The sequence below is a fragment of the Scardinius erythrophthalmus genome (assembly GCF_964197995.2).
Source record: "Scardinius erythrophthalmus genome assembly, chromosome: 18".
In the NCBI taxonomy this organism is placed as follows: domain Eukaryota; kingdom Metazoa; phylum Chordata; class Actinopteri; order Cypriniformes; family Leuciscidae; genus Scardinius; species Scardinius erythrophthalmus.
Window position 1 is genome coordinate 35,891,553 of NC_138238.1, and position 26,181 is coordinate 35,917,733.

At 38.4% G+C, this 26,181-nt stretch overlaps 2 protein-coding genes across 5 annotated transcripts in view; one reads left to right on the plus strand and one right to left on the minus strand.

The window, feature by feature from the left end:
- Positions 1-2,130: 2,130 nt before the first annotated feature.
- cabp5a (calcium binding protein 5a) lies at positions 2,131-6,818 on the minus strand. The gene is made up of 6 exons (XM_081393352.1): positions 6,744-6,818; positions 5,174-5,204; positions 3,446-3,589; positions 3,073-3,182; positions 2,553-2,700; positions 2,131-2,440 (listed from the first exon to the last, which is right to left on the minus strand). The coding sequence occupies exons 1-6, from the start codon at positions 6,777-6,779 to the stop codon at positions 2,412-2,414; spliced, it is 498 nt and encodes a 165-aa protein (XP_081249478.1). The 5' UTR covers positions 6,780-6,818; the 3' UTR covers positions 2,131-2,411.
- A 6,260-nt stretch (positions 6,819-13,078) lies between these two features.
- The window catches only part of taok2b (TAO kinase 2b), a 29,883-nt gene continuing 16,780 nt past the window's right edge, over positions 13,079-26,181 (plus strand). For all 4 annotated transcript variants that reach the window (XM_081393324.1, XM_081393325.1, XM_081393322.1 and 1 more), the window contains exons 1-8: positions 13,079-13,466; positions 16,035-16,175; positions 16,292-16,363; positions 18,920-19,021; positions 19,237-19,282; positions 19,408-19,504; positions 23,844-23,957; positions 24,143-24,234. In XM_081393324.1, coding sequence (XP_081249450.1) covers positions 16,044-16,175; positions 16,292-16,363; positions 18,920-19,021; positions 19,237-19,282; positions 19,408-19,504; positions 23,844-23,957; positions 24,143-24,234 — 655 coding nt within the window. In that variant the 5' untranslated portion in view covers positions 13,079-13,466; positions 16,035-16,043. The remainder of the gene's footprint in view (positions 13,467-16,034; positions 16,176-16,291; positions 16,364-18,919; positions 19,022-19,236; positions 19,283-19,407; positions 19,505-23,843; positions 23,958-24,142; positions 24,235-26,181) is intronic.

Sequence of the window (26,181 nt, forward strand, 5' to 3'; positions counted from 1 at the left end):
CACCGCTGGAAAGATGAATGTGTGTTTAAATTGGGTCATTTATAGTAGAAATGTGAAATTATTGTAGAAGTTGGTGCCTTCTAGACTGAGAAAAGCCAGAAAATGTATTTTTGGCTCATGTGGATGAAAGACAACAACTCCCAGAATGCACTTGCTTCGCTGCCCTTCGAGGACACTCCCAAGCCACGCCTACCGGTTACAGAGGGCAGTATCGGGAGAAATGACACAGCTAGGCTACTAGTCGACTGGAAACTGAAAAGACGGCGTTTTATGGTGAGATCCCCCTATGGGCGGGTTGAAGACATGCGGGACGAGCTCCTCCTACTGGCTGGAGTCTCTCGCCTCTGGACAAAAAAGCCTCTGATGAGCTAAATTATGATTTTTGTGTCATCAGAGTTTTTTTTCCAGACACACAATACAGAAATCTCTCGTCTCAGGGGGACATGAGGGAGGGAAGCACGGTCATTCGAAAATACTACTGGGTTTCTACTGATACAAAGCTTAATGCTAATCAGTGAAGTCTCCGTTTAATCTAAACCCTGTCTGTGAAACTGGGCCAATATTTTATTTTAGTCTATTGCAGAAATATATACTAATGTTGCAGACGCTCAGTCAACGTGCTCTCGAATGTTCACGGATCGGCCTTGACCGTTTCAATATTAGCGGACGGCTATAGCGGCCCATTGAAACGCCCGCTAATGAAGAATCTATGTATAAATATTTCTATGGTAACAACAGCAGGAAAGTGACTTTGAAAACACAACAACTTGAGATGAAAATACACAAATACTGAAATAATGTTTTTTTTTTTTTAATGATGTATTTTAAGCATCTATATTTGATTTCATAGATTTTTGGTTTTCTTTCAAGGATTTTCTTCACACTTAAATCTGCAATCTCAAGCTGTTCAGCTGCAGTTTAGCTGCTCATGCAGTTTTTTGCGCACAAAAATTCTCGTCACTTGATAAACTAAAGGTTGAGCCACTGTAGTCATTTGGACTATTTTTACAATGTCTTTACTAACTTTCTGGGCCAGCAGATGCAATTACCTAGCAGCCTATGAAGGAGTGAGCCAGCTCTCAGATTTCATCAGAAATATCTTAATTTGTGTTCTGAAGATTAACAAAAGTCTTACAGGGTTGAAACAACATGAGGGAGAGTAATTACTGACAGAATCTTCATTTTTGGGTGAACTATCCCTTTAAGGTGTCCTTGCATCAAGCGTAGCGTTAGTTCTGGCAGGTCACGTTAGTCAAGCTCGCATCAGCTGACTCTCAGCTGATCCACATCTACCTATAGGAATACGACGCGTATCACAGCATTCACATACAAGCTCCTTCAGTATTATCAACAGCTATCACGTTCTCAGGAGATAATTACCCTCCTCCCTCCCCAGCTCCACCTCTCGTCAGTCAGGATTTGGCAATTTGATTCCCCTTTGAATCAGACTAAATTCCCAAATTATGTTGTACATTGAAATATTGACATTAATGATATCTGCAATACATTCATGTTGGTTCTGTTCTGTATCGCTCATAAACAGTCCAAAATCTTTCAGCTCCTCACATCACATTATCCTTACATTATCCGCTTTAATCTGCCAAAGAAAGTTTCTCTTAAAAGTGATTTCTAATCTTCACCATCTGCTCTCGGCAGCAGCCCAGTGCATAGATTACATGGCTTGTTTCAGTTTTTTTTTTCTGAGAAATTACAGATTAATGGAGATATCTGGCAACAGGAAGCCTACAGGATCTTGCATCATTCATGTCGTCAACGACAGCAGACCGTGCTGAAGTCCAGTTGAGAGTCACTTAATCTGAAGGTCTCTTAGGAGATTAGGAGACAGAACTCATGCTGTGATTCATTTAGACAGAGGCTGCATCCGAAACCACATGCTCTCTTAGAAAGGTTCTTATTTTGAATAAGTAATTACTTTGCGACTGCTAAAAAAAGTATGTTTTATATAGTATGATTGTGTGTAGAATGAATGTAATAGATGTACTACATTCGCCATGTTGTATTAGTGGGGAGGCATGCGGTTTCTTTCTACTTTTTGGATTTTTGAGTGGCTCAAGAAAACCCACATTGACATACACAAAAAAAAGAAACATCACTCCATGTCATTTATTTCATCATTTTGTATTTTATTGAGGAAATATCATTTAAAAATAATGTAAAGATGATATTATTGCATTATATAATTTCAGATAAATATTTTGAATATAGTTCTAAGATCAATAACTTAGTATTGCATTGAAAGCTTGAGATTTTTGCATAGCTTGTGAGGGGGGGGGGTCTTTCTGTACATTTCTGTTATATTTACTACGTCCATGCATATGCTGTCTTGAGTGCAATCATTTTGCTGTATGTATGTTTTATGTATCTGCAGCATCCAGAAGAAGATGATTTTCTCAGCAGCTTGACAACATCTTCACAAATTCTGCAAAAATAAGAAAAGCATTTCACACGTAAACGTGTAGGAAGTGTGAGGAGTCTATAAAGGGTTGATTTGTCTAGCATGTCGTGCAATGAAAATGTGTGTAATTTCTCACCTTCAAAATCTACTGTACCGTCGCCATTATTGTCGGCCTCTCGGACGACAGCGTCAATCTCTTTGTGGTTCATGTGTTCTCCCAGTAATTTACTCATAGCACTTCTCAGTTCCTCAGTAGTGATCGAGCCATCGCCATCCATGTCAAACTGTAGACGGGAAAAAGGAACAGAATGTATGTGAAAATACAGATGTTGTTTAGCACAGTGGATCTCAATGATATTTGCATTTACGCTGGCCGTGACCTCTGAAGAACACACATGTACTCTATCCTTGAGCCCACCAACTGAGAACCACTGATCTGCTTTTCATCCAGAGCAAATTTAGTTCATTAACTAAGGACTTCATCCTCCTCCCACCCGCTAAGATGAGAGATAACATAATGGTAACAGGTCAAATGGAGTTTGCTGAAGCCAGGTGAGAGTTTCGACGCCTTCTGTTTGGGTGAATCCACAAAATACCTTAATTGCTCGTCATTGTGCATCAACAGACACATGTTTCTCTTTAGTTTGTCTTCTCACCTCTTTGAAAGCATCTCGCAGTTCCTTCACACCAATCATGCCTGCTGTTTCAGCCAAAAGCTTTGGGGTCATTAACTCCACAAAGTCTTCAAAGTCTACCCTCCCTCCCACTGAGACAAAAAGAAAGTGAAAACAGATTACACATAGATAAACATGTTTCCCTTTACTTTATGCAGGTGTATTAATGTTTTGCTAATATCGTATGCAAAACCATCATGACAGTACTTTGAATTTAAGCCAGACAGCAACATAGTGTCGTCCCAGATCTGTTACGCGTGGAATCCACATGTACCAGATGTGGCCCGGACCTGGGCCGACACTATGTTGCTGTCTGGGATGCCTGATAGAAAAAGACACTTTTTATGCCTCTTACAATTCATGTTGATGTTCTGGCCCAACTCGATCAGCTCCATCTCGGTTGGCATATAACCCATCGTCCTCATCAGGTTTCCCAGGTCCTTACAGCTAATAAGACCATCTTTATCTTTATCAAATTCATTGAATGCCTCTCTCAGCTCTGAGAACAAAGAAAGTGTCATCAAGTTCACTCTTAAAAGTAAAGGTCCTTTAATTGGCATTGATGGTTCCATAAAGAACCTTTGAAATCCATGGAACCTTTCCATTCCACAAAAGGTTCTTTATAGTGGAAAAAGGTTCTTTAGATTATTAAAATGTTCTTCACACTATGTGGCGTCACACAACGCTTTTCATTCCCTTGACTTCCATTCATGCGCATATGAATGCTGAATACTGGAAACGCAAGCTCGTGTGAAGAAGCCCCGCACATGACATGCGGACAAAAATATATTGCGGCCACAAGAATTTATTCCCTTCCCATGCATTAAGAATTCATTCTCTGTTTTAGTAAATTGTGGTCACGATTTAAGAATTCGTTCCCAGGGTAGGTAATTAGGTAAGTAATTTCGGACAGGCTAGCAATAGCGAGCTAGCTTTGAAAGCATAAGATCCCACCCTCCCTTCAGAGCGTCTCGAAAGCCATGCCTCCTCTAAACACATGATAGCGTACAGCAGAGACAGCGTTAAATGTCTCAAAGCACATAACATTACAATAATAATGACCGTAAACTATTTAAAGAGCCCTGACTTGATCCACCCGACTGCTGCAGATTAATTTCGGCGTTGATAATGTTGACTTAGAAACGCATAAATCCGAGTCTGAGGACATGAAGCGCTCAGAGTATAACATCACGGGTTTCCATCTCTTAATTACAGTAGTTATAGGGTGAACGCAGCAGAAGCTCGTTGTTTTGGAACAGGAGAGACTGTAAAAGGCGGCTGTTGTTTTGTTTGCGGTGCTCGGTGAATGACGTCTGTCTAACTCTGCATAGGTATGACATCGTACGAACCAAATGCAATGATTGGACGAACATTGTTTGGTACTGAGACTTTCGCAGAAGATATATGATTAATATAAGTATTTTAAGACCACTTTACTCAACTGCTATGTGAAAAAAAAAATTCTGGAAAAAAAATCACCTATAGCCTGCCTTTAAATCATTCCCTTGTTAATCTTAGCCACGTTGAACTGATTCGATCCCTCGTTTTGATTTAACTGAATCAAGGGAACAAATCAGGGAATTAGTTAAGTCATGGGAATGAATTATTACAATGTGCATGGTCACGATTATTTCATGTCCGCATGTCATGTGCAGGGCTCGGCTCGGTAAACTCTGATGTGGAAATTTCGTGTGCTCAAAGTCAAGTGTGAACGCAGCATAAGGAAGACATGGTCCTTTTCAGAACTGTTCACTTAAAGGTTCTTTAGGGAGCCAAAAATGTCACATGGCATCACTGCAAGATCCTCCTTTTGGAACCTTATCGGTGAATAAACAGCACATTTCATATTCCAGTAATAAAAGCTATTAATTAGAATGAATAAATAAGTAAATAATAAAAAAAAACTGCAATGTTTCTAAATATTTCTTCTTGAAATAGTCCCAGAAAATGTGTCCGTAAAATAATGTGTCTTAATAAAATGACATATTATATAATAATTTGTAATATCTATCATTTGTTTGCATACTTCAGTTTAAGCTTTGACAGTAGAAATCCACATATCACAACTGACAGGTGTGTTTACCTTCAATTTCATCATCTGCCAATTCTCTGTCCTGCAAAACCAAAATGACAGGTAGTTAATCCTCTCAAACTTCGTCTGGACGTCCGGGTCTCTATTTAGATTTTATTTTCCCCCAGATTAATCTAAAAGACTTATTTTAAACCCCAGTTTGATAATGATAAAAGTGCTTTTTAAAGTAGTCACAGAACATTGTAATATATCTCATTATGAAGATACACTCAATGGCACGTTCCTCCCATTTAATATGAATTCGAGGGTTTATCGGCTGAATGTGACTAAGGGTTTAGTGTGATGACAGATTAATACCCCAGCTGATTTAGTGGGGCTGAATATGATGATGTGTCTGCTGAATCAGGCCAAACTCAGACAATAATTTAATACAACACAAATCCATTAATGAAAATTTTCTGATTGCACAGCATTTCCATTTTTCCATACTAAAACTATTATAAAAAAAAAATTAAGAAACATAGTACTAAATATTTTTTAAAGATAACACTTAATAAGGTTTCATTTGTAACAACATTAGTTTACATGAACTAAAATTATAAAGCATCTATTAATCTTTCCCAATACATTATTAAAATCAAAAGTTGTATCTGTTAATATTATTTATTGAACCTGAGTGAACCTGATCTAACAAAGAACAGTTATGTTTGAATTAACGGACGTTAACAAAGATAAATAAATACTGTTACAAAATATACTGTAGCTCATTATAAGTAAATGCATTAACTGAAGTTAACTAATGGGACTTTATTGTAAAGTGTTACCAAATTTAATAAAAGTCATTTAAAAGAAATATATACCAACATAATAAAATGGGATAAAGTCATTCAACACAAATTTATTAATAACAATTTTCTAATTGCATGCTATACAGCAGTTATGTTTTTCACCTCATATTTAAACTTTTGTTTCATAGTAAAAAAGGTAACACTTTACAATAAGGTTCCATTAGTAAAGTTAGTTTATGCATTAACTAACAATACAATACATTTGTTACATGATTTATTAATCTTTGTTAGTTAATAAAAATAGTTCATGTATAGGTCAGGTGCAAGTATGTTAAATAATATTAACAGATACATATTTTGATTTTAATAATATTAATACATGCTGAAATTAACATTAATTAAGATTATACATGCTTTGGAAGTAGTTTTCATTGTTTTACATGTAACCTAATGTATGTAGTATGGTGACAAATGGAATTTTATTATAAAGTGTTAGCCATAAAATTTATAGAAATACATTTAAAAAAACATAATAATAAAACATCATAAAAATGATATAATCGTTAAGTTAGATGTGAGATTCAGTTCGACTTTTAAGTCAGTTTAATATAATTCAAGTTGTACAACCAAGTTGATATACTTCAAAATTTAAGGCAGCAGCTGAACTTAAGTTTGGTGGACATTTCTGACAATATAATAAAAAAATAATTTTCTATAAACACAATTAGTTTGGACTGTGTTCCATAAGATGAGATAAAGATGAAATAATAAATATAAGAGAACAAATCTGACATCTTCTAATGATTGTAACTGTAAATATTCAGCATACTTACAATTTTGGCTCCCCGTAAGAAGATGCATGCAGTCATAACTGTGTGTATTAGGATGAGTCTGTGATCGGTGTGTGTCCAAAACTGTGGATGCAACCAGGGCATAAGTACATACAGTATGCCATGTATATCAGCTTATTCATAAGGTCATTATACATTAAATGCATTAAAGTAAACACTGTTTTGAACAGTGAATGACAATATGAATATGAACATGCTTACCCTGTACTGCAGTCAGTCTGGAGAGAGATTCTTGTCTGTGTGTGTGTTAGCTGACTGTGGTGAGTTGATCTTCCTCCCTCTGATTGACTGGCTCGGCTCATGAGGGCTTTTGTATGGTGTCAGAAAGTGACCGGGGGAGGGGTCATCCTGACATACTCAACAATCACACTCAGACACCAAATAAAGTGAACGAACTGCTCTACTTTGATATTTCTGAAAAAATTAAAATCCTGTTCAATTAAATAAATAAGGTACACTGTAAAAAAAAATCTGTCGTTTTTACAGGAAGAATGATTGCCAGAATAGCTCAGTAAAATACAATCAGTATGTAAATGTAATTATAGGACAACCTGTACATTTTACAGGTTAAAACCACTGATCTATATAATGACAAAACAGAAAAAAAAAACAGAAAAAAACAGAAAAAACACTTTTCTGATGAACTTGCAAGGCCATATTGCAACAAAAATCAGATTTTTACTTTTTACATACTGACATCTAACACTGTCAGAAATAGGGGTACATTTCTGTTTACAATCTACACTAACGTACCCCATAGGGCTTATTATTGGACCTCATCAAATGTGTCACATCAAATGTGTCACACAGGGAACTCTGGGAATGTCAATTTACGGCTTTTCACAGTAAATTGTAAGATAATGTAAAAAAAAAAAGTTTTTTTTTTACATTTAACAGTATTTTAGAGTGAAATTATATGAAATGTAAGGTTAGATCTATTTCACTACAGCTTTTCTCCGTTTATTACAAGATTTAGGCTACTATTAATTAATTAGCCTAACAGGTTTTTACAGTCTTGAAAATTGCAATATATAGGCTATATTTTTTTTTTACAGAGGACAAAACAAGCTGGCAGCTGGGATTTGCCAGAAATTCACAGTAAAAAAAAAAAAAAAAAAAAAAATGTTGCAGGCATTATGGATTGGCATTTTGTATCTAACATTTTTGGTGGAAGCAGTGGATATAATCTTGCGGAAGCGGGATTGAAAAATCCATCCAATCACATTCTCTGATCCAATGCAGATTCAAACAGGTTTCAAAGTGTACGTTTTTGAAAACGATATCGTTATCATTTCCGTGTAAACTACAAAAACGTGAATTCGTGAAAATCATGTACGTATTACGTGTTCAGTTCATAAAGGCGCGCAGTGATTCTTTACAAAGTGACGTCGCCATCTACTGGCCTGGCAGCAGAATACAGCGTTTTTAGTCATTTTCCGTGTGAACAGGGATCATTTTGGCAACGTTGTCGTCTTTAAGCTAAAAAGATTTTCTGTTGTAGTACATCGTTGTCGTGTAAACGTACCCTAAACTAAACTAAACGAGACATGATCATGACACCAGGACAGGATCGTGCGTATAGCCTATAATAAAGTTTTTTCAAAGGTTAGTGCAGGTCAGGACTGCCTGGTTTTGCAGCATTGAAGATGTGATAAAGAGAAGAAAACAAAAAAATAAATACATATCACCATCAGGTAATACGTGCACATGACACTAAAATAATGAAGTAAACATTAACGACATAAAATACAATTATTTAAATAAAATATAATGCATCACACTGAGACATCTAGTCCTTTTACAGTTTTCACCTTAAATTATCAAATCAAAAATGTAGGGCTAATAAAACACTTTTTACAATATTTTATAGTAAAATTACGTAATTAAATTAAATTTAATATAATCGTTCACTGTGTATGGTAACCAATTAACAGGTTGTTTAGATTTTATGCACATTATAAATTTAACATAATCCTAAATAAACATGTATTATTATTATTATTTATTTAAATATTTTAGCATAATCTGTGCTTTTCAAGCACCACACAGAAATGAGGTAATGGCAAATATGGAGTATTCAACGATAGCAATAATTTTATGAAAATCTTGACACATATATGTGTTTGGTGGTATATACAGTGCCTTGCGAAAGTATTCGGCCCCCTTGAACTTTTCGACCTTTTGCCACATTTCAGGCTTCAAACATAAAGATATAAAACTGTAATTTTTTGTGAAGAATAAACAACAAGTGGGACACAATCATGAAGTGGAACGAAATTTATTGGATATTTCAAACTTTTTTAACAAAGAAAAAACTGAAAAATTGGGCGTGCAAAATTATTCGGCCCCCTTAAGTTAATACTTTGTAGCGCCACCTTTTGCTGCGATTAAAGCTGTAAGTCGCTTGGGGTATGTCTCTATCAGTTTTGCACATCGAGAGACTGAAATTTTTGCCCATTCCTCCTTGCAAAACAGCTTGAGCTCAGTGAGGTTGGATGGAGAGCGTTTGTGAACAGCAGTTTTCAGTTCTTTCCACAGATTCTCGATTGGATTCAGGTCTGGACTTTGACTTGGCCATTCTAACACCTGGATATGTTTATTTGTGAACCATTCCATTGTAGATTTTGCTTTATGTTTTGGATCATTGTCTTGTTGGAAGACAAATCTCCATCCCAGTCTCAGGTCTTTTGCAGACTCCATCAGGTTTTCTTCCAGAATGGTCCTGTATTTGGCTCCATCCATCTTCCCATCAATTTTAACCATCTTCCCTGTCCCTGCTGAAGAAAAGCAGGCCCAAACCATGATGCTGCCACCACCATGTTTGACAGTGGGGATGGTGTGTTCAGGGTGATGAGCTGTTTTGCTTTTACGCCAAACATAACGTTTTGCATTGTTGCCAAAAAGTTCGATTTTGGTTTCATCTGACCAGAGCACCTTCTTCCACATGTTTGGTGTGTCTCCCAGGTGGCTTGTGGCAAACTTTAAACGACACTTTTTATGTATATCTTTAAGAAATGGCTTTCTTCTTGCCACTCTTCCATAAAGGCCAGATTTGTGCAGTATACGACTGATTGTTGTCCTATGGACAGAGTCTCCCACCTCAGCTGTAGATCTCTGCAGTTCATCCAGAGTGATCATGGGCCTCTTGGCTGCATCTCTGATCAGTCTTCTCCTTGTATGAGCTGAAAGTTTAGAGGGACGGCCGGGTCTTGGTAGATTTGCAGTGGTCTGATACTCCTTCCATTTCAATATTATCGCTTGCACAGTGCTCCTTGGGATGTTTAAAGCTTGGGAAATCTTTCTGTATCCAAATCCGGCTTTAAACTTCTCCACAACAGTATCTCGGACCTGCCTGGTGTGTTCCTTGTTCTTCATGATGCTCTCTGTGCTTTAAACGGACCTCTGAGACTATCACAGAGCAGGTGCATTTATACGGAGACTTGATTACACACAGGTGGATTCTATTTATCATCATTAGTCATTTAGGTCAACACTGGATCATTCAGAGATACTCACTGAACTTCTGGAGAGAGTTTGCTGCACTGAAAGTAAAGGGGCCGAATAATTTTGCACGCCCAATTTTTCAGTTTTTTATTTGTTAAAAAAGTTTGAAATATCCAATAAATTTCGTTCCACTTCATGATTGTGTCCCACTTGTTGTTGATTCTTCACAAAAAATTACAGTTTTATATCTTTATGTTTGTAGCCTGAAATGTGGCAAAAGGTCGAAAAGTTCAAGGGGGCCGAATACTTTCTCAAGGCACTGTATTTTATTTGCATCTTCCACATTAACATTACAAGCATTATAATAAGATCTGACAGATTAATCTGAAGAGATCCTCTTCTGATTGCACATTCATATTATTTCCACTGGCTGCCAATAGACAAACAGGGATTAAATGAAACACCCCTGCTGTTTCTACAAGGGCGTTAATTCATGTCATCATGATATGATAAACCCTTTCCATGAACTGTTCACAGAAATTTCTCAGAAAATGTCCCTTTTCAGAACCGTCCTACAGCTTTATGATGCACATCACACAATTGTCTACATACTGCAGTAGCATTACTGTCATCAGAATAATGAATACACAATGTGATGCTGATCAGGTGCAAATATAAATCATATAAAAACAAGACTGAAGACGCTAGTGCACATGTGCATGTCAGGAGGCTTACAGAATTGTCATTAACCGTCTTTATTGCACTCACGACCGTCATTGTTATTCCACAAATCTAAACTCTTTACCGCGTTGCTGTTACATAAATGTATGGTTTCATCCAAATCATACCCAAATTCCACAAATCTGTTGCATAAGGGTCTAAAGCTCCGGCCTTGGTCAACTTAATACAGATTTTATTATTATTTATATATTTTGTTTTCAGAGGAGGGGAGTCATGTCAGAAAAGGTTATGTAACGGACAGCATCAAGGAGAAACTGAGGAGCGAGAGGCTTATATTTAGGTGTAATGGTGACCCAGGATGAAGTTCAAAGAGAAGTTGAGGAGATGAGAATATAAAAGCGAGGATAAGAAGGACAAAAGGCATCACATTTCATAAACGGATAAACAGATCAGAGGCAGATGGGCTGATTCATGTTAAGGTCCTGCTTTAATGGCTTCCAAAAGCACTTTATTTCTGTTTTTAGAAGTCATTTTATTAATTATAGCTAGAATATAGTGTATAATAAATATAATAAAATATACTTGTAATCTTTTCCGTCATGATGTTTTCATATTTCATATCAAGGAACTGTTGCCAAACATATAACATGCTAGAAACATAATAATCACAGCAATAATGATCCAGTCATCTTAAAGGAGAACTCCGGTCAATTTTAACATTGAGCTCATTATTTTGTACATTTGGAGTGCTGTCAATACAGAGAACAACGACAAAAATCGGTGTTGCCTACACCGAGTTATTCTATTTTTAAAATTTGCACCCTGTTGACTTCAATGGGGCAAGTATTAAACATGCTTTTAGCCTCTTAACATCCTTGATGTGTCATTACAAGTGCACAGAAAATGTGAGTGATTCCTTCAGAGTGGACACAGGTGAATCTGACTGCAGTAGATGTGAAAGATATGTATAAAAATGATGTTATTTAAGCCAGCGCAAATACCTGTGTTTACATCCTGTTTTCGGTTGAAGTCCAAAGTAGTCGATTGCCGAGTTCACGCGCGTGATCATAGGTAACTAAACCTATGCGGGTGAACTCGGCAATCGACTACTGTGGACTTCGACCGAAAACAGGATGTAAACAGGTATGTGCGCTGGCTTAAATAACATCATTTTTATACATATCTTTCACATCTACTGCAGTCAGATTCACTCGTGTTCACTCTGAAGGAATCACTCACATTGGCTGTGCACTTGTAATGACACATCAAGGATGTTAAGAGGCTAAAAGCATGTTTAATACTTGCCCCATTGAAGTCAACAGGGTGCAAATTTTAAAAATAGAATAACTCGGTGTAGGCAACACCGATTTTTGTCGTTGTTCTCTGTATTGACAGCACTCCAAATGTACAAAATAATGAGCTCAATGTTAAAATTGACCGGAGTTCTCCTTTAAGTATTTGCCCATTTAATTCCAAAGTAACGGTGACTTGTTTTTGGCTGGGGAGTGAAGTGAAACCATGGTATTTTTAGTAAAACTGTGGTTATACAAATGGTAATCAATCCACCCAAAAACCACTTTTACTATAATAAAACCATAGTTAATTTACAGTGGTATATTTTTGGTACAGAGATACTTTTTATGACCAGTTAAATTGCATGCATTTTACGATGGGTGTAGGCTACTGTATAATTCTCACAAAATTACTCATTTTGTTAATTCACTCTCAGAAATAATGCTACAAAAGCTGGCAATGATAATTATTAGAACAGCCGAGTAGTAACAAATATGTAATGGTGTGAAACCTATTGTACTGTACTATTAATTATTTTGAAGCAATACTTTGATGTGACATGGGTTTAAAATAGCTTACCTAATATAAACAAAATATTATAGTGTTGGTTTCCTGTTGTTAGACAAATGCTGTTCTATATGAATTTGTTTGAATTTACGCTGACTAATAGACTCAAACCTGTAGAGCAACTTTGCCTTCTCATTTCACTCTTCAACACGCCACTAAAAAATAAGACTATGTGTGTGTGTGTGTGTGTGTGTGTGTGTGTATTCTGTACTGTAATGAAATGCGTATTTAGAAAACATTAGAAACCCTTAATTTGACTTCACCCGCACTTCCGGTTTCCGGTCGGCTCCCGCCCCGCTCCGCCATCATGAAGTCCTGAACAAAAAGCGAATGAGGCAGGAAAAGAAAAACAGGGACGGACCTGTCGATGACAGAAATAGGCGAATTAAATGCATGACGCCGACGGCATGACAAAAAATGATAAAAATACGCGCGGCAGAGGCGGAATATCGGACTGTAGTTTAAAGTGCTCATTCGTTGTGTTTGACAATCAGCTGATCGAGTCCGTTAACGGTTAACAACTGTATTATCCATTCAATTATATCATGATCGGACTGATTACCGGCCGCTGATCGCGATCGTTACGTTAGAAGTAGATGGATCGCTATTCAAATCGATCGCTTTTTGTGAAGTGAGAAAGGAGAAGAAGAGGCCAGATTTTCCCCAGCAGGCCGGGAGCTAGCTGACTCTAGCTAGCTACAGTGGATGCCATAAACCACGGTAGGACAGGCTCGTGTAAATCATTTAATGAAGGGCTGGGTGACATGCATGGCGTGGGATATCGCTAAACTGTGATTTTTGTTGTTTAAAATTTATCTGAAGCTGTTTTTGCAATGCATTTGATGCGTTTTGGGTAATTGCATTGATATGCTTGCACAATGTAACATAACGTACATTCGCATCGTTTCATTTTCCTTGTGCTTCATCAACTGATTGTGCAACATGATCTATTATTTAACCTTGTAAAGCCTGACATACACGTTACAAATCATTTTAAAATGGAACAGTTTATTGAACCTTTAAACAAAATATAAAAGAAAATCTTAAAAAAAAAGTGTGCATGTTTTGTCATATTTGATACATGAGGCTTTTATGGCACATTATAGGGAAAATATGGAGCTCATACTCGGGGAGAAAGAAACACCAAAGTTATTCAGAGGCTCAAATTGAGCAAAAATATGTAATTTAGTGCAAATGTTATTTATATCAGCAAAAAAGAAAGATTGAATTCTGATAGCTTGTGATGTAAATCAATAGGTCTTTATACAGTAAACACATTACTTACATAAGATCCATATCAGTTATCACTCTATCTCCCAATGATGAGTCTTATTAAGATATTATTTATACACTTGTTTGTGAGCAAAGCTCTTGGGTTTCTAATTGTGGGGAGGGCAAATCATATGCACTGCAATACAATGATGATTGAAAGATGGACATCTTTAATAATTTAAAAATTAATCTTACATTTTTGAAAGATTTCACAGCAACCACATCCTGAAGGTGGACATTTTTACAATCAGATGACAGAAGGCATGTAGTACATCATGTACAACTATTTTGATCTTGTTGATAATTTAGAGGCCTCGGAAATTAATATATGAAACATGCTAGCATGCATTAAAGTGTTAACATTAAAGTCACACAAGTTTTACAAAGAATCCTGTTATTTATGTGAGAGTTCCTTCTGCTCACACGCTGTATATTCTCAGATTTCATCTGCTATTTATCTTTTCTTTTTTGCATGCGTGTTTAATCTTAACATGAACATGACTCAGAGCGTCATGGAGAGGTGTGAATCTGAATTGTGAGTCAGGTGTCTGGTCCAGCATCCTCCTTTTGAATGCTCTTATGTGATGCATAATCAAGCACAATTATTCTCATACAATCATTTCAATTGTGGATGGTTCAGATCATCGCCCTATTTTAGTTGTTCTTATATAATGCACTCTGTTGCATCTCATTATATAGTGGCACTTGACTGTTGGTGAACCCTTAAGAGTTTTCTGCAATAAATCTGACCTGCATTGAGACAAGATCATCTAAGCTGTATAACTAGATACATAAAGTCCAGTTCAATAAATAGCACAAAAAACACTGGATATTTTCACTTAAACTGGGAGAAGTGCCTTTGCTGTGAACCCAGTCCTGCACATTAGCTTGGAGGAATTTTGGTTTCAACTCTGATTTTGATGGTTTTACATGCAAGAACTGATTTCAACATTTCCATTGGGTGAAGATCAAAACTTTGCCTTGTCCATTCCAAAACGTTATATTTCTTCTGCGTTGTCTCACAGGACTTCAGTTCTTAGACCGACACCTTGACATTTTCCTGCAGAAGACTTGCCAAATCCGTCCTGGTTTTACATATAAAACAAAAAGTTCTATTTTGGACTCCTCTGTCCACAAACCATTCTTTCAATAGTCTTCTGGCTGTACATGTGTGTGGTTTTCAGCCAACTTCAGACTGGCAACAATGTTCATCTTGGAGCGCTGTGGTTTTGGTTCTTTCTATCCTGCGATACACACCCATGATGCTTTTTTGTGACCTCCTGGAATATTAATTTGCTCCTGGACTGACTTTATCCATTTGTACACTCCATAGATCGGACACAAAATTATTTCATATAATGGATTTTTGAAAATGTTTCTAGAAACTTTCAGAGATTTACAAACTTCAGGATCAGACTAGATAAAGAAGATCTGGGTTTATGTTCTTTAAGTAAACTTGAACTGAACTAATAATCCTAATGATTCACATACTTTATACCAGTGATGCACCGATATGAAAATTCTTTATTTTGAAAACCAATATATTGGCAGATACATCTAAATACAAAATTGAAATGTTCATCAGAATGAAGATCGATTAAAATGAATCAGTACTGTCAACCCTGCCGTAACTATTATAGGACCTGGATAAAGATAATGATGTATTAAAAAGGAAGAACATTCTTAAGGGTTTTTCTAGCTTTGTTTAATTTTGATCAGATGCCCGTTCTGGTCCGTGTTTGGAAATGGCACGTTTGATATGTTGAATGTTTCTATTATTGGATGTTGGAATGAATTATTCATAATTTGTTGTAGAAATATAGGCCTGGCCCGTTTTTATCAGCGTTAACCCTGAGCTGTATCCTAGATTCTTGAGTTGTTTTGCTGTATGTAGGGTAGATGCTTTAAAGCTGATTTGTCCTGTTTAGTTTCTCCTAATGGTTGTATTTTAGGTTTTTCCAGTCAATCCTACGCTGATGTTAATGTGCATACTTCCTTTTGTTTGTGTGTGTGAAGGCGCTGGCCATGCCGTCGAGTGTGCGGGCTGGGAGTCTCAAGGACCCGGAGGTGGCGGAACTCTTTTACAAGGAGGATCCTGAGAAACTCTTCACAGACCTGCGTGAGATCGGCCATGGCAGCTTTGGAGCCGTCTACTTTGTAAGTGGCCATTAGGACATTCAGAGCTGTAGCACAGTTCAGTGAACAGAGATGAAGTGACTATCTGTGCCTCTCTTCCTCATGCGTTTCTGCTTTTATTTATCCACTTCCTATAGGCCCATGACATCCGCACCAATGAGGTGGTGGCCATCAAAAAGATGTCCTACAGTGGCAAGCAATCTAATGAGGTGAACACGAACACACCAACACGCAGCGTTCCTGTATTTTTGGTTGTGCACAAGCAGTGCGACTTGGCTAGAATCAGTCTGCAAGAAATCTCGAGCATCATGCAGGTGGCTTTATGTAAGAGCAAGATGATGGCTCTGTTCCAAAACCTATTGAGCTGCCTCTCTGGGAAGCATTTTTAGGCATCATAGGCAGACTTCTCACACAAAGGACGTTTTAAAATGCTAGCAGAATCAACTCTTGTTTAAACTAGAGTCGCGTGCATTTTATAAACCCCTCACACAAGCACTTGTTAACGCCATCTCCAGTAGTTTGTTGTTGTTTTTGTGTCTCATGATCTTTTTCTTATTTGAGTATGAAACAACGGGTTGAGGCAGTGTTTCCACATTGTGCCAAAAATAAAAGTCATGCTGATAACGAGAATTTACACCACTGTATGCTTACTCAAGTGTACACATAAAACAAATACACCAGTCCCATGATGCACTGCAGCATACGCACTTATGCAGTGGAAAAATCTGCTAAAGATGGTTGACAACGAGAAAAATTCAGTGAAATGTCAGCAACGTAGTTGCTAATTAACATGCTTTTTTATGCTTATTATTAGAGTGTTGCGTTGTTAGCTTAGCTACTTTCTAACAGCAAACTCCATTGAAAGTTTAACAGTCTGTTCCGGAAGTAAAAATCCCGTTCTTTTTCTCCATAGGGAAATAATTTTTTAATGGTAACTTATAAACTTTAAAAACAGACCTACTTTGAGCTATGAGGTGGTTAATTGATTGTATATGGCTAATGAAAAACTACATTACCCACGATTCTGCAATGATATCTCTACCAATCAGAGAATCGAAACAAGCAAATTGTGCCAAAAGAACTCTTTGGTCACACTTTAGATTACGGTCCAATTCTCACTATTAACTATGACTATTGCATCAATAAACTCCTAATTGCTGCTTATTAATAGTTAGTAAGGTAGTTAAGGTTAGTTATTGGGTGATTGGATGTAGAATATGGTCATGCAGAATAAGGCATTAATATGTGTTTTATATGTACTATAATCAGCCAATATCCTATTAATAGTGAGAATTGGATCCTAAACTAAAGTGTTACCAACTCTTTTTATATTTCTCCTACGTTTTCAATTTGATTGTCATTTTCAATGCTTCATGGGATTCTGTTTCTTTCCTTGTACTCTTTATACTTGTACTTTTTTTGTTAAAGGGTTAGTTCACCCAAAAATTAAAATTCTGTCAGTAATTACTCTCCCTCAAGTTGTTCCAACCCCGTAAGACTTTCGTTCATCTTCGAAACACAAATTAAGATATTTTTGATTAAATCTGAGAGTTGTCTCACTCCTCCATAGGCTGCTAGGTGACCGAAACTTGCTGGCCCAGAAAAGTTATTAAAGATATCGTTAATATAGTCCAAGTGACTACAGTGGCTCAATCTTAAGTATATCAAGCGACGAGAATACTTTTTTGTGCACAAAAACAAACAAAAATAACGACTTTATTCCACTATTCATTTCCTTCTCTCTGGGCCTCGGGTCTTTTCACGTAGTGTTTTTGCGCTGCGCTTCTGTTGCACATCAACACGCATCACACACATGACCAGCTTCGGCCAATTGTGAGCCTACGTGGTGACGTGTAACACAGACGCGATACGCAAAAACACTACGTGAACCAACTAGAGGCCCAGAGAGAAGGAAATGAATAGTGGAATAAAGTCGTTATTTCTGTTTGTTTTTGCGCACAAAAAGTATTCTCGTCGCTTGATATACTTAAGATTGAGCCACTGTAGTCACTTGGACTATATTAACGATATCTTTAATAACTTTTCTGGGCCAGCAAGTTTCGGTCACCTAGCAGCCTATGGAGGAGTGATCCAGCTATCAGATTTCATCAAAAATATCTTAATTTGTGTTCTGAAGATGAACGAAGGTCTTACGCGGTTGGAACAGCATGAGGGAGAGTAATTACTGACAGAATTTTCATTTTTGGGTGAACTACCCTTTAAGTTTGTAATGTTGTTGTGATCCTCCTTGTAGCTGGTTTGGTTCATGGCTTATAACCATTAAATGAAGACCAGAAAAACAAGGCTAGTAAAAAGTGGGTGGCCACCTTTGAACTCTGGGTTGAGTCTCCTCAAGTTGATGCCTGTATTGGGCATTTTTAAATCGCTCTCTTATGAGGTTACAGTTAGGATGCTGCCTTTGTAGGCACTAGACAGGAAGGCAGTTCATAGTGTTTTTTTGTATTGACTGGCATGTTACCAAGTTCTGTTCTTTGCAAGCCCCAGCATTGCATTCAAATTATGCAAATCAGACAGCATCTCTCTGGCCGAAATAGACCGTTGTGCCATTTAAACAGCGGAAACTACTCCCTTCACTGTGCCGCAGAACACTCAAACGCCAAGTGCCACGCTATGCCTCATTTGCAATCTCACATTTTCGGCTGTTTCACACAATCACATAGATCTGAAATTTGAAATGAAGGGGAGCAGAAGCCGACGCTGAATAGTCCCTTGATTGTTTCATTGTTCTCTCGTTCCTGCTGTAGAAATGGCAGGATATCGTCAAAGAGGTGAAGTTTCTTCAAAAGCTGCGGCACCCCAACACGGTGGAGTATAGAGGCTGCTACCTGCGCGAACACACAGCATGGGTGAGTGTTTCTGTGTGTGTGTGGGAGGGAGGCTGAACGCTTTTCAAAAGCCTCGTTCAGGGAAGAGAATGTACTGACCCGCTAACAGTTTCCATTTACTACAATAGCAGCCCTACATGCACCACTTGTCGCTTGCTAACAGCAATTATGCCTTTTCTTTATCTCCCCTTTTCTGTCTATCTCTCATTGATCTTCCTTTCCTACTTTTCTTGCAGCTGGTGATGGAATACTGTTTGGGCTCTGCCTCGGATCTGCTCGAAGGTGAGTGAGTTGTTTCAGGGAGCATGTGGATGTTTACAGCCGCTCGGTCAGATGCGGAAGTGGAAAACGTCACTGCTTTGCAGAAACAAAAAACGGGATCCCATTTTTTTCTTCCCCTTTCCCAGTGCACAAGAAACCACTACAGGAAGTGGAGATAGCAGCAATTACTCACGGTGCATTGCAGGGCTTGGTATACCTCCACTCGCACAACATGATTCACAGGTAAAGAGCAGCTTGAGTCTTGATTTTCAAGAGCATCATGCAAATCAGGGGTGTGCGATCTGTATTGTCTACAACTAGCCTGACAAGCCAGACCCACATCAAGATGTTGGGTCTGGGAACACCCCATTGGCACGGCTCAATCCGAGGGGCGGGATAAACGGTTGTCTTTCAAATTCCCTCTGCACGCAATAGGATAGCGCTTCAACCAACCAGAGCATTTTCCCAACAGCAGAGCTAGTTGATAGATTAAACTTTTGCCGTATCCGGTCGGCAAAACACATCTTAAAGGACAAGTTCGGTATTTTACACTTAAAGCCCTGTTTACAGATCGTTTCTAATGAAATAGAACGGTTAAGATTATTATTTGGACACTTGCTGCTGTCCCGAGAATTTTAGGTTTATTTCGCTTTCCCCCCACCTCCAGAATGGGTGTAAAGGTGCACTGGAACAATCCTTCATAAAACGCATTAAACTTTCGTTTACAAAGACCTGAAACTCACCGAGTGGTCAGGGGTGTCCACTGATATGCTCACACAAAAATCGCTGCAAAAGATGCTTTCCAACAGGTTTTATCGTAGTTTTTGTCCAACTCCATTGACTTGTATTGAATGTGCTGTGTAAGGTACGGTATTACTCCGCCGCTTCTTCTTCTGCTTCTTCTGTGTATTCAATGAAATGCCAGTGGTTTGCTTGCAATTGGCAAAGGTGCATTATCGCCACCAACTGGGCTGGAGTGTCTATTATTCAAGCTCTCAACGGAAGAATCTACGGGTGTGAGACGTTTGGAAAAATAGATCCACAGTTTTACAACGAATGGTAAAACACCTGTTGGAAAGCATCTTTTGCAGCGATTTTTGTGTGAGCATATCAGTGAACACCCCTGACCACTCGCTGAGTTTCACGTCTTTGTAAACGAAAGTTTAATGCGTTTTAGGAAGGATTGTTCCAGTGCACCTATACACCCATTCTAGAGGTTTTGGGGAAAGCGAAAGAAACCTAAAATTCTCGGGACAGCCGCATGTGTCCAAATTTTAATCTTAACCGTTCTATTTATATACTGATTGGCTTCATCACTGTCTCCTCTCCACCAGTAAGCTGGTGTGTGGTGGGCGTTCTGGCGCAATATGGCTGCCGTCGCATCATCCAGGTGGATGCTGCACATCGGTGGTGGTTGAGGAGATTCCCCCCTTCTATGTAAAGCGCTTTGAGGTCTCAGATAAAGCGCTATATAAATGTAACGAATTATTATTATTAATATTATTTCATCAGAAACGATCTGTAAACAGGGCTTTAAGTGTAAAATACCGAACTTACCCTTTAACATCTTCCTGTTTTAAGAATGACTTCAGTGCCATTCTTTTCTCAAAGAAAAGCTTAACTCCAAGTCTTCCAGAGTCGCGGCCAAAGCTGATTCGAAAGACAGCAGCTCTTCTTTGTTTTCAAGTAGCAGGGAATTCAGGCAGAACCGTCACAGCTCTGCCGTCATTATGTTAAGCCCGCCCTCCGACTCTATACACGATCTGATTGGCCTGACTAGAGTTTGGTTTTTCCAGCTCGCAAGCCAACGGAGAGTTGCTAGACGACACTGGCTGCAAAATAAAATTGCAGAATAAAATTGCAGCTCGGGTGCTAGTCTGCAACAGGCGTGTCCAGTACTTCTCCTGGAGGGCCACTGTCCTGCAGCGTTTAGCTCCAACCCCAATTAAACACACCTGAACCAGTTAATCAAGTTCTTACTGGGCACAGGCCTTCCAGGGCCGAGTTTGGACTCCCCTGGTATACGATATAAATGTTGTTTTAAGGATGTGGAAGCTGTCATTATCTAGCATGCCACTCATTTTACAAAAAACAAACACACACCTCGAGTGCACACTTTCACTGTGTGATGTAGCCTAGTAGATTGACTCCAAAATTCAAGATATAGGGGACTAAAAATAGTTTTTCTTATATTTCTGTATGATATAGTAGAGCAGTATTACACAAGCAAGCATGCAGTTTATCCCAAATATTAGCACGATTGGAAACGTGATTTGATTTCATGCAACCGTTCAGTAAACAAGAAGCTGATATTCTGAGTTACATTTCAGATATAATATTGCTAATATTGTCTGTTTTTGCTTTTTTACCAATGAAAATAGTTCTAAACAATTCCTAAACAGAACCAATGTGCAGTCTTCGAGCAACACGCAGTGGCTTCTCGCAAATAAATCAATGATTTTATGATCCATTCATAAAGACTGGAGCTGTGTTCGAAATCACCCATATACCCTTATTACGATTCCCTACATTACTAATATACACTAATATATTCCACTTGAAGGAGTGAATGAAAACAAGTGAGTGAATTCGGACACTGAGTGTGCCGGAAGGGGTGCCACTTTTGCATAGTTTATGCTTGCTGTTTAATAAGCATTTGAAACGTAGCAAACTAGCAGCTTCAGTAGTAATGAAACGATTTATCTTGAACTCTGTCATGAAAACTATGTATAAACCTTAAAGCTCCAGTATGTGACTTTGGTATTTGACCACAAGAGGGCGCAGTTTCCAACAATAACAAAGGCGAAGCTTGATGACGCTATGAAGGAGGTGACGATGGGAGATGTGGTTTATAATGCGTTTTCACCATCTAGCGATGTATCTAAATGGAATTAATGAATCATGATCACGGATGAGGTAATTTATTCGTTTTTGTATTACCTGTATGTCTTATCGTATTATTTTATGTCATCATAATTAATGAACTGCAAGGGACGTGAAATGTTATGCTATATTAGGCTATCCCGTTACAACATACAGCTATTTGTCAAATGATTTGTTTGGTTAATGTTGTGCAGTTTTACGTTTTTTATGGTTAATGCCGTGTTGTTTAACGTGTTCAAACCAATATCTAAAAGTAAATTTGAACGAACATTTGCAAGTAATGACTAAATATTTTTTTTAACATCATCTCCGATTGTAATTGTACTGCCATAATCTCGGTCACCACACGTGATAAAAAGCCTTACCAAAGTACAAAGAGCAATATAACTTTGTTTATAAGTGCTATTATTGACAGTTGCATGTCTTACCTGTCTCAATACACTCGCGAGAGAGTCTCTGACAAGTCCAGACGCGCAGCTCTCTCCATCTCGAAAACGCCTGCCGATATTTATCCGGGTTTTATTCCTCCGTTTGTCACACAGTCCGTGACTCCGCGTGTATCCGAATATGGACGCTTTCGTTTTGTTGGCACTTCAATACTCGCCAAAGAGTTCGTGATCCATAACAGCTATAACCATACAGTCTATGGCTATAACGCTTTAACCACCACTTCCGCATTTTACCATGCGATATTCCGGTGATGTGGGTCATATTTTTTATTTTATTCCTTTTTTTATTCTTTGTCAGATGTCTTTATTGTTTATTGTGATAAGAAAAAAACCTCAATAAAGTTGTAAAAAAAAAAAAAAAAATCCGGTGTGGTGGAATATCCTATCACATGGTCCACACCGGAAAGAAGGATAGAGAGAGCGGACATTGCGTCACTGAGGCGCGACATTTCTTTTCCGGGACGGCCAGTTATTTAAAATCGGAATTTCTCTGAAATAAAAAATCTTTGGAGACTTTTGAGATATTGTAAGTACATAACTGGAGGAAATATATCACACTGTGCAAGTTATTTTTGGAAATTTTATTACAAAATCCCTACATATTGGAGCTTTAATTAAACAATTTAATAATCAATTAAAAAGGAATTTATACCTGTATGATATTACGCTTCAGCCACATTGGACTAGCAGTTTGGAAAATGGATGGATGGATGATTCAGATGTTCGCGCCATCTTTTGGCATGGGAATTCATCTGGCGCAACCGTCACAGTGCATTATGGGTATTCTCTAGACGTTGTCGGTAGTACACTTGTTATTGCGGTACATAATGGGATTTAATTTCCGCGATTAAGTCCACTATGGTACACTCCTACAAATGACTGTACTATCAAATAATGCGCTATTTAAGGGTGTCGGGGCGATTTCAGACACTTGAACAAATCGGTTGAATTAACAACACAGAATGTGAAGACTATGTAAAGCTTCAGGAGTCAGATGTCCATGACAGACCTAAACTAACCAAGGTACTAGCACAAAAACACATTCCGCAAAATATTGCCTAATTATCGGTTTCGACAAAATATCAGAAAATATCTTGATATAATTTGTCAATATCGCACACCCCTAATGCAAACGCATTCTGATATATTGCCTTTATTATCCAGTTTTGTCAACTCTGCAAATCATTTTGGCTGTCGCCTTCAGTTACAACATATCTTCTTTGAATCTTTAATGTTTCTTCCTTTTATAGGGATGTGAAAGCAGGTAACATCTTACTGACTGAGCCTGGCCAAGTCAAACTGGGAGACTTTGGCTCTGCCTCCATTGTTGCTCCTGCCAACTCCTTTGTGGGCACACCTTACTGGTACAAAAACACTTCCCATTAATTACAACGCCTTTTATCAACATATTAGGCAGAAATATACCCTTACGCATGAGTTAAAGGTCATTTTAAATGGTTTTCTTGCACATTAGATTGTTGCAAATAGTGAGATCATCTGGTCAAGTACTGTTAGGAGAGTTATGACAGAAGTTGTACTCTGTTTGCAGGATGGCTCCAGAGGTAATCCTCGCTATGGATGAAGGGCAATATGATGGCAAGGTTGACGTGTGGTCACTCGGCATTACCTGTATAGAGCTTGGTAAGTCATGCGTGATGTGCAAGAGAACACTCATGTGTTGTATGTTGAAAGAGAACACTGTGTCAGTGCATCTTTGGCATGAAAATGTACCATTTCTATGCTCGACATATTTCACATTTGTGTTTTACTGTTGCTTACCACAGACAAAATATTAAAGAGGCCTTATTACGTCGTTTTACGAAGTCTTGTTTTTTGTTTTTGGGGTCTGCTATAACATGTTTTCATGCTTGAATGCAAAAAAATAACAACATTATTTTTCACATATTCGACATTGTGGCAGCATTTCTCTTCCCAGTACGTCAGTAACGCTCTGGGCTGCGTTTCAAAAGCATCGTAAGCGTAAGTGCGTAGATCGCAGAACCATTGCCACCAATGGTCTTTTGAGAAAACGCAGGCCTGTTTAGTTCCTGACTCTATGAAGCCCCTCCTTCTGAAAAGCACAATGTGCTCCGTGTGTTGTGATTGGTGCATTTGAGAAATGTCATGCCCCTTACCATAACTGAGTTTCAACCATAGACTGTAAAAAAAGATGGATGACGCCCCTTCGCTCTCTTCCATTGATGAGAACTGAAGCCGCCAGAGTCCCGATATGGCGCTGACATCTTGGAACTTGAGTCTGCGCAGTAGCGATCTCGGGACCAGACCTGCGCAGTAGTGAGCAGGAAGTAAAGCAGCAAAATCAACGCTCCACCCTCACTCTCGCAGAATGCACTCAGGGAGAGTGGATTCTGCACACTTTTTTAAAAACTGATTGCAGTACGACAAGAGGCTTGTTAAAATAAAGTAAATACAATCTCCACAGTCCTCCGAAGATCCCGGAAAATTTTGGGGGAAAAAACGGGAAAAAATTTGTTGGTGCTTCAGTGACTACTTCGCTCAGAGAACCTGTCAATCACAGCTGTCAATCATGACATTACACCACCGCATCACGTAACTAACTAAAAAACAACTTATTTTTGAAACACACTTGCAGGGGTGCAAACAGCGCGCTTTTCGGCGCCTCCCGCTTTTTTCACGTCAGTTTGGGTGACTTGTGTGAATCGTGCAGATCCGAAGAGTTTTTTTTTAAGGAGGAGGGAGGGGGGGGGGGGGGGGGTTCGGGGGGGTTGAGAGGGTCTGATTATAATTTAACCAACAGTAATTCTGGATTGCGTCCACCAACAAGTAAATAGGAAATAAGCGAATCAGAACACTGCGCGCCAAACCAGCATTATGTGCGCAAGCGTGAACCACTAACGTTAGTGTTTCTGTCTCACGCTGGATCTGCCACTGCATCACATTTCTCTCTGCGTGGCGTGGAGTATCCGTTTTTATGTCGGCTCTCATGTTAACTGGTTAGAGCTTGTGTTAGAGCACAATGCCTGCGTGACACACACACTTCTCGAGCCGCGCCGAAACCGCGTGCTAGAAATAGAACCGCAACCGACGCCTATTTTTCACGCGACACGCAAGAGTGTTGGAAGTTTTCAGACAAAATAGAAGGTGCAAAATACATATTAATAAATTACATTTTGATGCTTGAAAGTCTCTCGGTTTTGACAAATGCATATATAATTGTAATTTAAAAAATAGGCCTAATTATCGATTTTCAAATATTGCCCCTGTCAATAGGCCTACAGAACGAAATATTCTGTAGCCTATTTTGCCGTCAATACTGCCGACGTTGTCTTTGCTGTATCAGGCTATATATATTATGTTTAACATCCAAATGTAGATCGTCTGTCGGCGCACAGAGCCACGCAGTCGCAGACAGCACGTGAAGTTCGTGAACACCGAATTCCCTTTTCTTTCTTATCTATTTGTGTTTGAACAGACATGTGCACGAAAAAATAAGCCAGTGTCCGTCTCAACGAGTTTCCCCGTAAACGCAATCAAAATAAAATGGATGCGTGTCATTACCGGTATTAGATACGTGCATTCGTCTTAAAGGGACAGCACCCAATATAC